Raw genomic sequence first — 15,658 nt, 5'->3', positions numbered from 1 at the left:
TCTGCAGTTCCCCAAGGCAGTGACAACATTGGAAAGGATTCCAGCATCACAACGCTGATCGGTACCATTGCGGGTGTTGGTGTCATTCTCGCTGTTGCCATCATCATTCTCGCTGTTGTTATCTGGTGAGCTCCTGAGGCAATGAGCCGAACACTATTTTTGATTTTTGTTCTCAAGATGTGGACTGCCTCGCATGTGCACGCACACGTGCTTTCAATCACGCACGCCTGCCCACACACACGTACGAACACAAACGTAGGCGCGCGCGCACACACACACACACACACACACACACACACACACACACACACACACACACACACACACATATACATACACACACGCACACACACAAACACACACACACACACACGCACACACACACACACACACACACACGCACACACACACACACACATACACACACACACACATTGACAAACACACACACACATTGACAAACACACACACACACACACGCACGTGCGTAGGCACGCACGCACGCACACCCACCCCCCCACCCCCCCCCCCCCACACACACACGCACACACACATACATACACACACACATACACACACACACACACACACACACACATACACACACACACACACGCACTGGTGTTCAGACGCATGTACACATACACAGTGCGAACTCAAATACACACTCTCACACATACCCATGCATTGTTCACAGAAGCCCCCAGGGCAATAGCTCACCTATTGAACACTACCTCGAAACAAACCGTGAACTTCAGCGCCGTTTTCTCTTTCAATCTTATGTTTATTGTGATCAGTTTACAAGTTGTATCGTTTTAAACACTGAAATCATATCCTGGATGATTGTAGATTTCGTGAAAGTAGAAACATTATTCCAAATCTAGATTGTGGGGATTATCTTTATCAGATCGTGTACGTCTAAATGGAGCGGTGACTTGAATGAATCTAACATTCTTCACAGTTTACCCACTTGTATCGAACATATATTACAGGTTGCGTAAGTCCAGGTCTGCGAGGTCTGATCGAGACAATTCGGCTCCGAAAGACATTCACCCTACATTTAAAGGTGAGTAGGTTATGGTCGCTCTCCGTTACGTTGTGTGTACGTTTGTTTGTTATTTGTTTGCTTGGTTTTCTTCTGTAAGTTGATATATGGTTACACTGAATTTAATCATTTGGCCATCTGCAGATACATAAATAAAACAGATTAATATTTATGGTACACTGCCAAGCATTTCTTTCCATTGGTTTGCTTTGTTGCTGATATTGCTCTTTATAAGTTGTTTGAGTTTCCCTTGTAAATCTGTGCAAACTCACAACACAGAAATGTTAGTAAAAATTCAAAAAAAAACTCTCTCTCTCTCTCTCTCTCTCTCTCTCTCTCTCTCTCTCTCTCTCTCTCTCTCTCTCTCTCTCTCTCTCTCTCTCTCTCATTACAAATAAAAATACAACGCAATTCAATGTAGAACATAACCTTACAATGTATTATGTTGCAAAACAGTACAGTGCAAGAATCTACATTACAATAAAATACAATACAATACAATACAAAACGATACGATACAATACAATACAATACGATACAATGCAATGCAATGCAATGCAACGCAACGCAACGCAACGCAACGCAACGCAACACCACACCACACCACACCACACCACACCACACCACACCAACACCACACCAACACAACACAACACCACACAACACCACAACACAACACACCACCACAACACACCACCACAACACACCACCACCACAACACACCACCACAACACACCACACCAACACCACACCACACCACACCACACCACACCCCACCCCACCCTACCCCACACCACACCACAACACAACACAACACAGCACAACACCTTTGTTAGACAGAAGTGTGTTTGTGTTCTTTCTTAAACTGGTTGAGTGTTCTGCTCTTGTAGAGACCAGCATAGACGTGCCATCTCCAGCACTGCCACCACGCCCCTCTGCACCAATGGAGTCGACCCACGTGGCGGAACAAGGCACTGAAACTCTCTCTGATCCCTACGACCGTCTCGACAACTATGAGATCCGCGAAGACGACATCAGACCTTACGACGATTTAACCCACCCGAGTCAAGATTACTACAATACCAAACCCATGGGCACAGAGGAGCGGAAGCAGGTGACCACGGAGTATCAGAATACTACAGAGGGGTCTAGTTACGAAGAAATAACAGTGTCCAAGTCCAGTGGAAAGAAGAGTCAGGAAGACATCGAGAGGCATCGAAAGAAAAAAATATCCGGAAAGGAAAAACACATATACACGAACGCCTAAAGGACTGCAGTTTAGGCTAACTAGATCCTAGGTCGAGTAGAGGAAGAATGTTTGTTTGATTAGAAATGGTTACTGCATCGTTGTCTCTGATATTGGCTGGTGTAGGCTACTAAGGGTTTATGCAGTACTCCTAGTGTACCAGACAACTTCTAATGATTGACAACTTAAAGAATGGTTCTTTGGCAGTGAAACGCTTCTTAACGCCACTGAATTTGGGAAAAAGGATATACATATACGTATTCCGCATGTTGATGTAAACATGTACAGATATTTATGTAGTAATATGTTATAGATTTGCTGCTGCGTGCGCTTAATTAACTGATTGCTAACGAGATGCAACCCTACTGGATTTAATGTGTCTGATTTAACCTGAATTAGGTAATTACGGTAATGATAATTCTGATGATGATATAAGGAGTTGTTCCCCTTGCTTCGAACAAAATTAATGAGCTCGGGTACTCGTGCAAATCGTTTTGGTTAGCAAAACAGCTATTCAGTTTGCATACACTCTCCTACTTGAATGTTTTTGTCTCAAACTGTCAAATGAATGTTGTATTCTCGCTCACGAAAATGGCACTGCGAACAGGATGGTATATGGGTGTGAGTGTGCGTGTGTGTGTGTGTGTTTTAGTGTGTGTACGTGTGTGTACGTGTGTGTGTGAGTGTGTTTGTGTGCGTGCGTGCGTGTGTGTGTGTGTGTGGGTGGGTGTGTGTGTGTGTGTGTGTGTGTGTATGTGTGTGTGTATGTGTGTGTGAGTGTGTAAGTGTGTGTGTGTAAATGTGTGTACATGTGTGTTTGTGTGCGTGTGTGTGTGTGTGTGCGTGCGTGCGTGCGTGTGTGTGTGTGTGTGTGTGTGTGAGTGCGTGTGCATGTGCGTGCGTGTGTATGTGTGTGTGTGTGTTTGTGTGCGTGCGTGTGTGTGTGTGTGTGTGTGTATGTGTGTGTGTGTGTGTGTGTGTGTGTGTGTGTGTGTGTTGGTATTATTCGAGTGAAGCGATGGCCTTATCCCATGTTAAAGCCTGGCCAGACCTGATAGTGTGAGAAGAGATGTTTTCACCGGACTGAAGGACTGTGGCTGCTATGCTTGTTCTCGATCAATCAGCGGCTCTGCTGCTATTGCTGTTGATACCAACGTAGAAAGATGATAGTTACAATGATCGGTGTGTCTTGTGTTTGAATTGTTTTTGTGTGTATTTTTGTGTGCTTTTTCCAAGTTTATGAAAAATGCAAGAGCAGTGTGCCATGTCAATAAAAATACATTTTTAGGATGTACACATTTAATTTGTGTCTGTTGAATTGTACATAGAGCATAAATAATGAGTGTGTATTAGCAAACATTATATTTGATCATTTTCATTTTTTTTTCTCTGCTTTTTTGCTTAAAAAAGCAAAACATTTTAAATGTGGTCCTGATGGGGCCGTTCAAAGACAAAAACGTTGAAGCTGAATATGTGCTGTCCTTGGCGTTTTGAATAAAGATATATTTTGTTTTTTTTAACATTAACCTGTCTTCTGTTTTTGATTCAGCATGATTAGAACACACACACACACACATACACACACACACACACACACACACACACACACACACACACACACACACACACACACACACACACACGCGTTTAATCAATTTTACATTTGTTATGAACCATCCTGCTCATTAACGCGATCATATGAACCACCACATATTTTTTCAGTTTGATACATTTGACATCTTGGACATATTCAGAAAATTAACAGTCTTTCTTTCCCCCGCGCAAAGTTGGAATGTGTTGCTGAATTAAGTTTATAAGTGAAAACAATGTCAAAACACACAATAAATTCAATATTTAATTGCCAGCTCTAAGCAGGCAATTGATTTGTTGTTGTTTTCTATGTGGAACAATGCTCTTCTCAAACGCAAGGACATATATTTTTGGGCTCAAACGATCAAGTAATAGTTGAGTAACATTAAGAAAAGGTTGAAAAAGATAACTTAAATTTATGATAAATATGAGATGCAAATGAAGGCTTGTCCGATCATAACTCGCGAAAGCCAGACAAGATCCTTTTAATGTGTATCTGCTCTACCACCACCCCCTCTTCCTCCCAACCTCTCCGAAGACTGACTCACGAACTGTTCTTCTTCTACGTTCATGGGCTAAAACTCCAACGTACACTCGTGTGTTTTTTCCCACGAGTGAGTTTTTACGCGTATGACCGTTTTTACCCCGCCATTCCGAACTCCGACATGAATTACATGATCTTTTCCTTGCGCACTCGGTCTTGTACTTCTCGTACACACGAAGGGGCATAAGGCACTAGCAGGTCTGCACATACGTTGACCAGGGAGATCGGACAAATCTCCACCCATAACTTCTTCTTCTTCTTCGTTCATGGGCTTAGACTCCCACGTTCATTCATGTTTTTAGCACGAGTGGAGTTTTACGTGTATAACTGTTTTTAACCCGCCATTCAGGCAGCATACGCCGATTTCGGGGGAGGCATGCTGGATATTTTCGTGTTTCTATAACCCACCGAACTCTGACATGGATTACAGGATCTTTTCCGTGCGCACTTGGTCTTGTGCTTGCGTGTAAACACGAAGGGGGTTAAGTCACCAGCAGGTCTGCACATAAGTTGACCTGGGAGATCGGAAAAATCTCCACTCTTAACCCACCAGGCGGCCGCGACCGGGATTCGAATTCACGACCTCCCGATTGGGAGGCCGACGTCTTACCACCACGCCACTGCGCCCCCAACCATAACTCACCAAGCGCGGCCGAGATTCGAAAGCACGACCCACGACATTCCGCTTGTGAGGCCGGCGTTTTATCCACTAGGTCAATGCGACCATCTACGAACAGTTCAAGCCTCAGGACACAACTTGGAGTTTGAGTAACTTGTTCAGAGCAATGTATTTGCGTTCTCAACAGACTAACAAACCAGCAAACAGACTGACAAACAGACTGACAAGCAAACAGACAGCAAATGAATTACATGAACATAATGGAAGTAACCAAGATTCTTTAAAAAAATAACTTAGCAGTTGGAAACTAAATGCTAAACACTTCTCCTCGGCACCTACATAAATCCTTTCATGGTAAGAAAACATTCACCGAGATTTAGCACGAGGTGATCATTTGGCCGTCGAAAAATGAGGCAGATTTGTGCTACACTGCCCAGCATTTCTTTACATTGGTTTGATTTGTCGCTAATCCTCTGCTTTATAAATAGTTGAAGTTCCCATTGTAAATCTCTGGAAACTCCGAACACAGAATTTTTTTTTTAATAAGAATACCATTACACACATTCGGATCAAGGGCAGAAGGAAAGAATGATTTGTTCTAATTTATTTTAAAACTTTGCACAACAATAAAAACACACCATTTCTATGCATAATAACAAGATGCTACGATACGATCGTACCATGTATTTCATACGTTTGTCAATGCAGTAGGATGAAGATTTAGGAGGCTTATCTGAGGTTGAAGTGGGACATAAGGGACCGAATGTGTGTGTGTGTATGTGTGTGTGTGTGTGTGTGTGTGTGTGTGTGTGTGTGTGTGTGTGTGTGTGTGTGTGTGTGTGTGTTCGGAAGGTGACAGGAAAGCGGACGTATGTCAGCGTGCATTCGCTTGACTGAACGGTTAATCACGCCTCAGTGTTCTTGTTTTTGTTTTTGTTCTCTGGTTTTTGGCTCACGTAAGTGTAGCCTATGCGAATTGCGATGCTAACTTTTGTCTGTCTGTGCGTGCGTGCGTGCGTGCGTGCGTATGTATGTATGTATACATGTATGTCTGTGGTAGAAACTTTAACATTTAAAGACGTCACAACATTTGAAGACGTCACATTATGACGTAAGAGGGTTAGACGTCACGCGAAGGAATTACTGAAAGTCTCGGTCATTATATTTAGTCAAGTTTTGACTAAATATTTTAACATCGAGGGGGAATCGAAACGAGGGTCGTGGTGTATGTGCGTGTGTGTGTGTGTCTGTGTGTCTGTGTGTCTGTGTGTGTGTGTGTGTAGAGCGATTCAGACTAAACTACTGGACCGATCTTTATGAAATTTGACATGAGAGTTTCTGGGTATGAAATCCCCGAACGTTTTTTTCATTTTTTTTATAAATGTCTTTGATGACGTCATATCCGGCTTTTCGTGAAAGTTGAGGCGGCACTGTCACGCCCTCATTTTTCAACCAAATTGGTTGAAATTTTGGTCAAGTAATCTTCGACGAAGCCCGGGGTTCGGTATTGCATTTCAGCTTGGTGGCTTAAAAATTAATTAATGACTTTGGTCATTAAAAATCTGAAAATTGTAAAAAAAAATAAAAATTTATAAAACGATCCAAATTTACGTTTATCTTATTCTCCATCATTTGCTGATTCCAAAAACATATAAATATGTTATATTCGGATTAAAAACAAGCTCTGAAAATTAAATATATAAAAATTATTATCAATTTTTGTTTTCGAAATCAATTTAAAAACACTTTCATCTTATTCCTTGTCGGTTCCTGATTCCAAAAATATATGGATATGATATGTTTGGATTAAAAACACGCTCAGAAAGTTAAAACAAAGAGAGGTACAGAAAAGCGTGCTATCCTTCTTAGCGCAACTACTACCCCGCTCTTCTTGTCAATTTCACTGCCTTTGCCATGAGCGGTGGACTGACGATGCTACGAGTCAGTTTCATTCTGTGAGTTCGACAGCTACTTGACTAAATATTGTATTTTCGCCTTACGCGACTTGTTTTTATTATGAGCGGGCCGAGACTAGTTTTTTCTTCGAAATCGGCCATTCAGATCTAGATCTAGTGTCTCGCTTTCTTGCACAGTGTCACCTATGCCGCTTACTGTGTGTGTGTGTGTGTGTGTCTGTGTGTGTGTGTGTGTGTGTGTGTGTATGTGTGACGAAGTGATTGAGTTTGTGTTACTGTTTGTCGATTTCTTACGTGAGCCTTGAAGGCTTCGCCTCTTGTTTGCTTTTGTGTTGTTGTAATTTACTTTCTCAATGTGGTCCTGAAGGGGCCTTCAAATGCGGAAACGTTGACGCTGAATTTGAGCTGTCCTGGGCTTTTTTGTTGTTGTTGACATTAACCTGTCTTCTCTTTTGATTCAGCATATCAGCAGAAAATAAAAACACACAAACAGACACACGCGCACACAGACACACACAAAATAGAAAACATACACGCATACTGCACGATGGACTTTGCAACTCATCGCCTAAGTATTGAATCACTCCACTTTACACCACACAGTATAGTCACGAGCATGTAAACAAAAGTGCCACATCCGAATGTAGGGCCCTGGCCATCTCTGTGCGTGTCGGGGGGGGGGGGGGGGGGTGGATCGGGGTATGTGAGGGGAGGGGGGGATCTTTGTGTTTGTTTTCAGAATGTATGTCCTTTTTTTGCAGCCGAAGGTTGGTAGACAAAGTATAGCTAGCTACGTTTACAGCTTCAAAGTAAGATTTTGTTTTGTAAACCAACCTTTTTCAGCAAGAAAGTCGCAGTTTTAACAGAGGGTTATGTTACAAATAAACGGCGAATTGTGCGTGTCGGCTTGCCAATATCAGTTAATTTGGAAGGAAATGAAAGTCGACGATTTGTTTTCCCTATCAGGCAACATATAAAATACTGTCTTCTGCTATACACATGTTGTCATTTTTATCAAAAGGCTGACCCGGCCCATTTGTCTGCCGGGGTGTTTTGGTTTTCAGCTGAACAAGTTCTAACATAACAAGCAAACTTGACAAAAGGGAAACTGCACCGTTTGATTGAGAAATACATGAGAGCGTTTTGTGGAACAAGCGTAGGCCTACGTGCTTTCATTCCCGTTCTGTTGATACAATGTCGGAACGTGTGGCGCCGTACTGAGCAAGAATAAAATGTCTACTTCCTTCTACCATATATACTTGCACCATGAACAATGTTTTGATCTACTGCAATATATTTTTGTCTTATCTATACTTGATTTCAAGTTGAGTCCGGTAGAAATGGTGTTCAAAATGCTTTCATGACAATGGAAAGTCATTCATCAATCAGTGTGTGTTAATTAAAGAACTCGAGTATGCCAATACATGTTCAGCGCAACTACTTTATTCTTGTTTACATTCAGTGAATACCAAACTGAATGGTTCAATCAGAGAGGAGTCCGTTTTATGCAAGTTAGCTTCATGAGGCTTGTGTAGTTACCGAGACAATGTATCAGCGCGGGATTTCCACCAACCTATGATTTACTAGTGTTTGTAAAAACCATGCAGTGTGTTCAGTTTCATTCTTGGAGTGTTGACTATATAAATTGAATGCGCTTTAGCCGACTTGTTTCCTATTCACTCACTTACTTGGCAGTCTGATCTGACAGGCTCTACAGGTTTAGTATTTTAAACCGACAGTAGGTCTGATTGTTTTAAATACGCATAAGGCGACTGGGTTAAATCTGTCACATTGTTGACGTGAAGTTGGAGATAGCCGGGATTATCAGTTATCAGTTATCCTTGCAGTTGCTATGTTGCGTTCGACTTGCTGGCCTGTTATCTTGTAACGTTTGGGTTTCATGGAAACACTGCTATCTCTTTCCGTACAAACACGACAGCTTACTCTCCGGGGTTGTGAATGATAAAACTTGTGGTTCTCCAACACTTTTAGTAATTTAGTTTTTTGTGTTTGACGCATGCATCGCAAAAAAACCTTTGTCGGAATGTAACCGAGTGCCGAAACACTACGATCACCTCGGGAAGCGAAGTGCAATCAAACAGGATTGAAAATGTTAGGGCTAATTTCTTAGCCCTATAAAAACTGTTATGCAAACCCGAAAGTTTCCATGAACATACAGACAATCGGAAACCACCAGACCCCATCACAAACAGAATTCTACAATCCACAGGTGTTGACTTAAAGGCCAATAACTCGGGTGCAGAGTCTGCTGTGAAAGGAGCGGTAGCCTCCCCTGTCACAGGAATAATAAACAAAAAAGGTTAAGTTTATGAAACGTCCTATTGTAAACGACGCAAAATGTTCACACACACACACACACACACACACACACACACACACACACACACACACACACACACACACACACACACACACACACACACACACACACACTTTGATCTGTCTGTAAAGACAACAAACCAGATAAACAGCAGACAGAACGTAATGGTCAATGTTACTGTGTTTTATCTACGAATATTGTTGCTTCCTAAATCTTTTTATACAGATTCTGACCTCCGTGATAAAATAACTAAAAACTCTATAGTGACTACACTTTGTCAATGACTTTTCCTTTTGGAGCACTAACGTTGTAATGTAAGGTCGTCGTTTTACTAATAATGTAATTCGAGCGCAGATTGACTTTTTCACATAATTTTTTATGACAATAAAAGTATCCTATATGTCTCACTGCAAGTGTGCACAATCTTCAAAGAAATTGATTACGTTATGAATACAAAACTTAATGAATTTAACAGGTCGGGAGACCGTTTTATGCAAATCCATTCAGCAACATAGGAAGTACTGTTGAGTCACAGCCATGTGAAAACGAAACATCCGTGCCCTATTTTCGAAAAAAACAACATCACCGGTGTTTTTTGTTTTGGGTTTCAGGTCGCACCAAACAGGGAAGTTCGCATCAGTATTCCTTTCAGTGCCACGCACGATGGGAGCGTAGTTAATTGTAATTGGACATTAAATTTAACATTGAATAAACAGCCACTCAGCTTTTCAAGCACCCTGAACGATTGTTTGTATCCTCACTTCAGATGTGTTTTTACATTTAGTCTTTAACTGAATGCATTCTGATAGACTGGGAATCGAGACGAAGGTGATGGTTTGTGTGTGAGCGTTTGTGTGTACGTGCGTGTGCGTGTGTGTGTGTGTGCGTGTGTGTATATGTGTGTGTGTGTGTGTGTGCGTGTGTGTGTGTGTGTGTGTGTGTGTATGTGTAGAGTAATCAAACAAATTACTGATCAGATTTGATTTTTATATGTGCATTCTTCAAAATGGTATCCCCAAACTTTTTTTCTTCACTTTTGTTAATTTCTATTTTTGATGACGTCATTTCTGGCTAGCTTTTAAATACAAAAAAAGTGAAGAGAAAAACGTTTGGGGATACCATTTTGAAGAATGCAGCGAAAGCGTCGGATATTTTGACTCGAACAAGTATCATATGCCATCTCTTCGACTCGGCGTATTATACTTGTTTTCGTCAAAATATCCGACCCTATATGTGACCCTCCACCACGAAATGAGTCGCATGTCACCTCGCGCGGTTCTGCGCTAGGCTTAATATAAGTCTGGTAACAGTGTGAGGGTCACCTTAGTTACACGCTTATAGCTCTTTTCTAAAACGGTTTTCACCACTGGATAGAGCATAAAAAACTCTTTAGGATAATGTAAAAATATGAACATCATGCAAAGGTGACATGCGACTCATTCCGTGGTGGAGGGTCACAATTATGGCTACGCTGAAAACACGATAGCTGTTAATAAACCACACACAAAAGCAGGCACACATACAATCAAAGAAACGATCAATACCGGGTCTATTGCTTGCTGATTTTTGTAACATGTATAACGCTAAATGTGTGTCCCACTTCATGGCGCAGATAACAGAACAAGGAAGTTGTCCTCTTATCGCCTCAGTATCATCGCCTTACCTATACAGGTAAAGGCACCGTCCTAGACTGCAGACATGATGCTAATGTACTACTCAAATAACCCCGGCCTGAAAATGGATGTATTTGTTTCGTAGTAATTTAAACTGCTGGTGTGCTGACATCAAAGGTACAGTTTTCAACACGAATTTGAGACCGAGTGTTTATCGAAGTGTGTGTGTGTGTGTGTGTGTGTGTGTGTGTGTGTGTGTGTGTGTGTGTGTGTGTGTGTGTGTGTGTGTGTGCGTGCGTGTGTGTGTGTGTGTGTGTGTGTGTGTGTGTGTGTGTGTCCAACTGTCCAACTAATAATAATAATAATAATAATAAAGATAGCTTATATAGCGCCGCTTCACAAATTTAACTATGCTCTTAGCGCTGTACATCGAGATATAACAATTTCAATAATATAAATACAAAGATGATATTATCATAATACACATTTACAAATATCACTCACGGGCATACATCCTCGTGCACACCACGCGCATACACACTCCCACTCACTAGCAAGTGCTTCCATCCCCCTGCCACTGAGATGTTCATATACCCCCCTGGACAAGCTCACACCATTTCCGTCTCCTCTCTAGACTGTACATACACTCAGCAAGAAAAACAAAGACTAAATGCATATTTCATACACAACCCTATGGCTCAATCAAAGGTGAAGTAACTATCCAAAAATGACACATTCAAACAACGAATCCAACTTCACCTCTAACAGTCTATAAAGATGGCAAGGACAATTTACAAGGATTCGCGAAAAAGGTGCGTTTTAAGGGAACTGCGGAAAGAGTCCTTAGAAGCAGAATGGCGAACGGAGGAAGGGAGAGAATTCCAGACAATGGCAGCCGCAGAAGCAAACGAGCGATCTCCAAAAGAAGGCAAGCTTCGCTCGAGAGTTTCCAGTTTGCGACTGTCAGCGCGTGAGCGGAGGTTGTAGTCAGAGGGATTGTCATATGTGACGAGCAGTTCCTTGAGGTATTTAGGGCCATCTTCAAATTTGGCAGAGAAACAGATACAAGCAAGCTTGTATCTGATACGAGCGGACACGGGAAGCCAATGAAGGGAACGAAGAAGTGGTGTGACATGATCAAACTTCTTAGAACGATATATCTTTTGGCGGCAGAGTTTTGTACCTTTTGGAGTGACTCGACAAGTTTTTGATCACAGCCATAGAACAGGCTGTTGCAATAGTCTATTCTGGATAGAACTAGAGAACAGGCTAGAGTTTGAGCGGCTTGGGGGGTAAGATAGTGGCGGATAGAACTGATTTTCCTTACGTTACTGTACGCAATTGTGCGGATGTTTTGGACGTGCTGGGAAAGGTTGAGGAAGTGGTCGAAGGTAACGCCAAGATTAGTCACAGAAGAGACAAAGTTGACGTCGCTATCGCCGACATGAATGCTAGAAGGCAAAGAATTTTCAGGGAAAGATCTGTACTGGGACCTGACAAGCATGGATTCAGTTTTCGAGTCGTTTAGCTGTAGTTTGTTAGCCGTCATCCACGCCTTTACAGCAACAACACAGTCTTCCATTTCACTCACAGTGGTATCAATTTGATCAATCTCACTGTCTTTGTACAACTGGTTGTCGTCTGCAAAGGCGTGGTGATCGATAGGATACTGTTTGACGAGGTTAAAGAGGGGGTTCATGTACAAAACAAAAAGAACTGGACCCAATACGGATCCCTGAGGAACACCGAACTGAAGGACTGTGGATTCTGAACTGATGCCGTTTACCACGACTGTTTGAATCCTATCCGAGAGATAGGATTCAAACCAGGACAATGCAGAACCTGTGATGCCAAAAGTTGCCTCAAGGCGGACTGTCATAATTGAGTGGTCAATGGTGTCGAACGCAGCGGACAAATCGAGAAGCGTCTGTCTGTCAGTCCGTTTTCTGTTTGTTTTACTTGCTTGTGAGCTTCATAACAAGTTTTACATCCCGTAAACTTTCTTCCTGTTTCAAAACGATATTTAAAGAGCGGTCTGCACATTTTATTACGGAAGTTGTAATTACTGCATATTTGGAATAAACTCTACGGCACAATATCACAATGAATAACTGAGACGCAATTGCACATATATAACGTAAGCATAACATGATAACTGCTGTACTAACCGAGCCGCAAAATCACGGATACCGCACCTTTAAATAAACTTCATTATGATAGGATATGCAACGTTCAGATAAAAAAAAAACGAAGGCTATAGTTGTAGGAATTCACTTCCTTCTTGGCAAAATGAATGTCTGTTTGGATCAGGAGTCACTGCAACACTACTGATCAGTGAAATGGCGGACTCACAGACTTGTTGCTGGATTTTGTGTTTGCTGGTTTCTCTTTTGTGGATAACAGTGCAGAGATCCTGGGCACAGCCACAACAAAACATGCGTAAGTATCTGAAACATTTCATTTTCATGCATCTCAGTCAGGTATCAAAGTCTGTGATATAATGTCTTGTCAGTTGTACATATGTATGCAATGCTATCAATGATCTGCCTCTTTGTCTCTGTTAGCAAGAAACAGAGCCTTGTTCTCGCCTATTTCCAAGGTCAGCTGATAACGTCATGCGATTCAGTTATACGCGCGACTATTCGTGACACTTATTTATTAACACAAAACAACAACAACAACAACAACAACAACAACAACAACAACAACAACAACAACAACAACAAAACGATTTCAAATTATCTGTTCCAAAAAATATACATGAGCAGCATATAATTGAAAAATATATTTAAAAAAACAAGGGTGTAAACTCTGGTTGACACAACTTCTCTAGTAAGCTCGCAGACATGCGTTCAGCTCACTTCAAGTAATTCAAAGGCAAATTCGTTAGTTCAAGTTCTGCTGACACGTTTTCTTATATGTCAACCGTCCCCAATGTGCCGTCGAATCTCAACAATTGCACCTGGCATTTATTATTCAATATAAAAGCAAATTTGACAAGCAAGGCAAGGCAAGTCACTCGATCATGAACAAAATATTCGTCTATCCATTTCAATACAAAAAAATGTATTATTAAAGTAAGCCTTTTTGATGTGAGATCGTAACAGTTCAATCGGAAGTTTAACCTTTTGGAACACACTTACAACAACATTTAATAGCATTACATGACACAGTTAGTTTGAATGGCTATTTTGCTTGCGTAAACCACACACCAGATTTCGTGGTTTATTTTACCCCTGAGCCCTTGTGAACCCGTGTGATCCACTTTCTTTTTTTCACAATTTAGTCACCAGTTTGTGATTTCAATACGACTCGCTTTATCTAGAATAGCACGTTATTGTGTACCTCTGAATCTAAAATGCAACAATCGACACGAACTTATCGGCGGCGATTGACTTCAAAGAAAATTCGTCTGCTTGGCCTTGCGTGACCTGCTTCCGGGCTCCCTTTTTTCAAACTTTCAAAACTTCGAATTGTACTGATCTTGTCTTGATGAAAAAATAATGATTCTGTGATTTAAGAATTTAACAAGCTGTCAATTTATTATTTAGATTTTAAAAGTTAGTTCTAGCGCCAAAACGAGGCGTCCGATTTGTCTCATTGTAAATTCGTTCTGACTGCACGAAATAAAATCTTTGCAAAATGCTCGCTCTTGACGGAGGGCACCTAGGATGTTCTCAAGCAGTTAGTGTTTAAACGACAGGGTGTTTGCACTGTGTGTAAATTCCTGACAGTGTCTATGACCAGACACTGATGGTTTACGTGAAGCTGAGTGTGCCTTTAAACTGAAGTTTTCAACAGCCATTACTTGCAGGGCTCCCCAACGTGCGCGTCCTTGCGTCATAAACGCACTAGAAGCCGAAAACACGTACTAGAAATGTATTAAGGGGGCCCCGGGACGCACTGAACTTTAAAACAGCAGGTCCTTGGGTGCATTACATTTCCTTTATCGTGCGTACTTTAGATACGTTTTCAGACTGCAATCGTCAGCTTCTGTACACAGTAGAGGGCCCCAAAGGGTTTAAAATCGTGATCGTGATTGGCGTTTTTTGACCTTTCTGTGACCGTGATTGCCGAAATTTCCATTTCTGTGATCGTGATGGGACTTTGCTCGTGATCCGTGATGACAAAAAAATCAAGTCTCGTGATCGTGATCGTCATTTGTTTTCGTGATCGTGATGGGCATTATTGCAAAGCATTTTATTTTCAACGTACATTTTTCACAGCTGTATCACTCTATGATCCTCTATTCGTCAAGGAGCCAATCCCGATTGAAGGGAAGCAACAACACATTCAGAAATATGATTTTGACAGCGATTGCTTCCCTTTAAGAGAACCAATCACACAAAAAAAGAGATCCAATCAGAAGGCGAATTGCAAAAGTCTGCCAAACTTCATCCAATGGAAGGGCTTCGTGCTAAAGTTTTGAGTGCATTCAGTCAAATTCGAATTCGAAGATCAAAAATGGCGTGCAGCGGTACTGTCATCAAACTTCTGTTATATTTTATGGATTCAAGCCAGACCAAAGCATGCGGCGAGAATGCCTTCCTTGATGGAAAGGTCCGGCTACGGGTCCGTCTTTCCGAAGACGAAATGTCAAGGTATGTTGATCTATTCAGGGCCGGACTAGGTAAGTACTAGGGGGGGTTACAGATGGGGGTCCAGGGGGCAAAGCCCCTTGGTGGGGGTCCAGGGGGCGAAGCCCCCTTGGTGCGGGTTGCAAGGGGGCAAAGCCCCCTTGAAG

The 15,658-nt window shown here is 41.8% G+C and overlaps 1 protein-coding gene across 1 annotated transcript in view; it reads left to right on the top strand.

Moving 5' to 3' along the window:
• LOC138954546 (multiple epidermal growth factor-like domains protein 11) overlaps positions 1 to 2,944 on the top strand; it is a 27,201-nt gene extending 24,257 nt beyond the window's left edge. Inside the window, exons 8-10 of the mRNA XM_070326363.1 lie at positions 8 to 125; positions 993 to 1,066; positions 1,936 to 2,944. Coding sequence (XP_070182464.1) covers positions 8 to 125; positions 993 to 1,066; positions 1,936 to 2,312 — 569 coding nt within the window. The 3' untranslated portion in view covers positions 2,313 to 2,944. The remainder of the gene's footprint in view (positions 1 to 7; positions 126 to 992; positions 1,067 to 1,935) is intronic.
• The last annotated feature ends 12,714 nt before the right edge of the window (positions 2,945 to 15,658 follow it).

The sequence above is a fragment of the Littorina saxatilis genome, unplaced genomic scaffold (assembly GCF_037325665.1).
Source record: "Littorina saxatilis isolate snail1 unplaced genomic scaffold, US_GU_Lsax_2.0 scaffold_187, whole genome shotgun sequence".
Lineage (NCBI taxonomy): Eukaryota > Metazoa > Mollusca > Gastropoda > Littorinimorpha > Littorinidae > Littorina > Littorina saxatilis.
The sequence above is the reverse complement of the archived record's forward strand: the minus strand, read 5'-3'. Positions and strand labels throughout refer to the sequence as shown.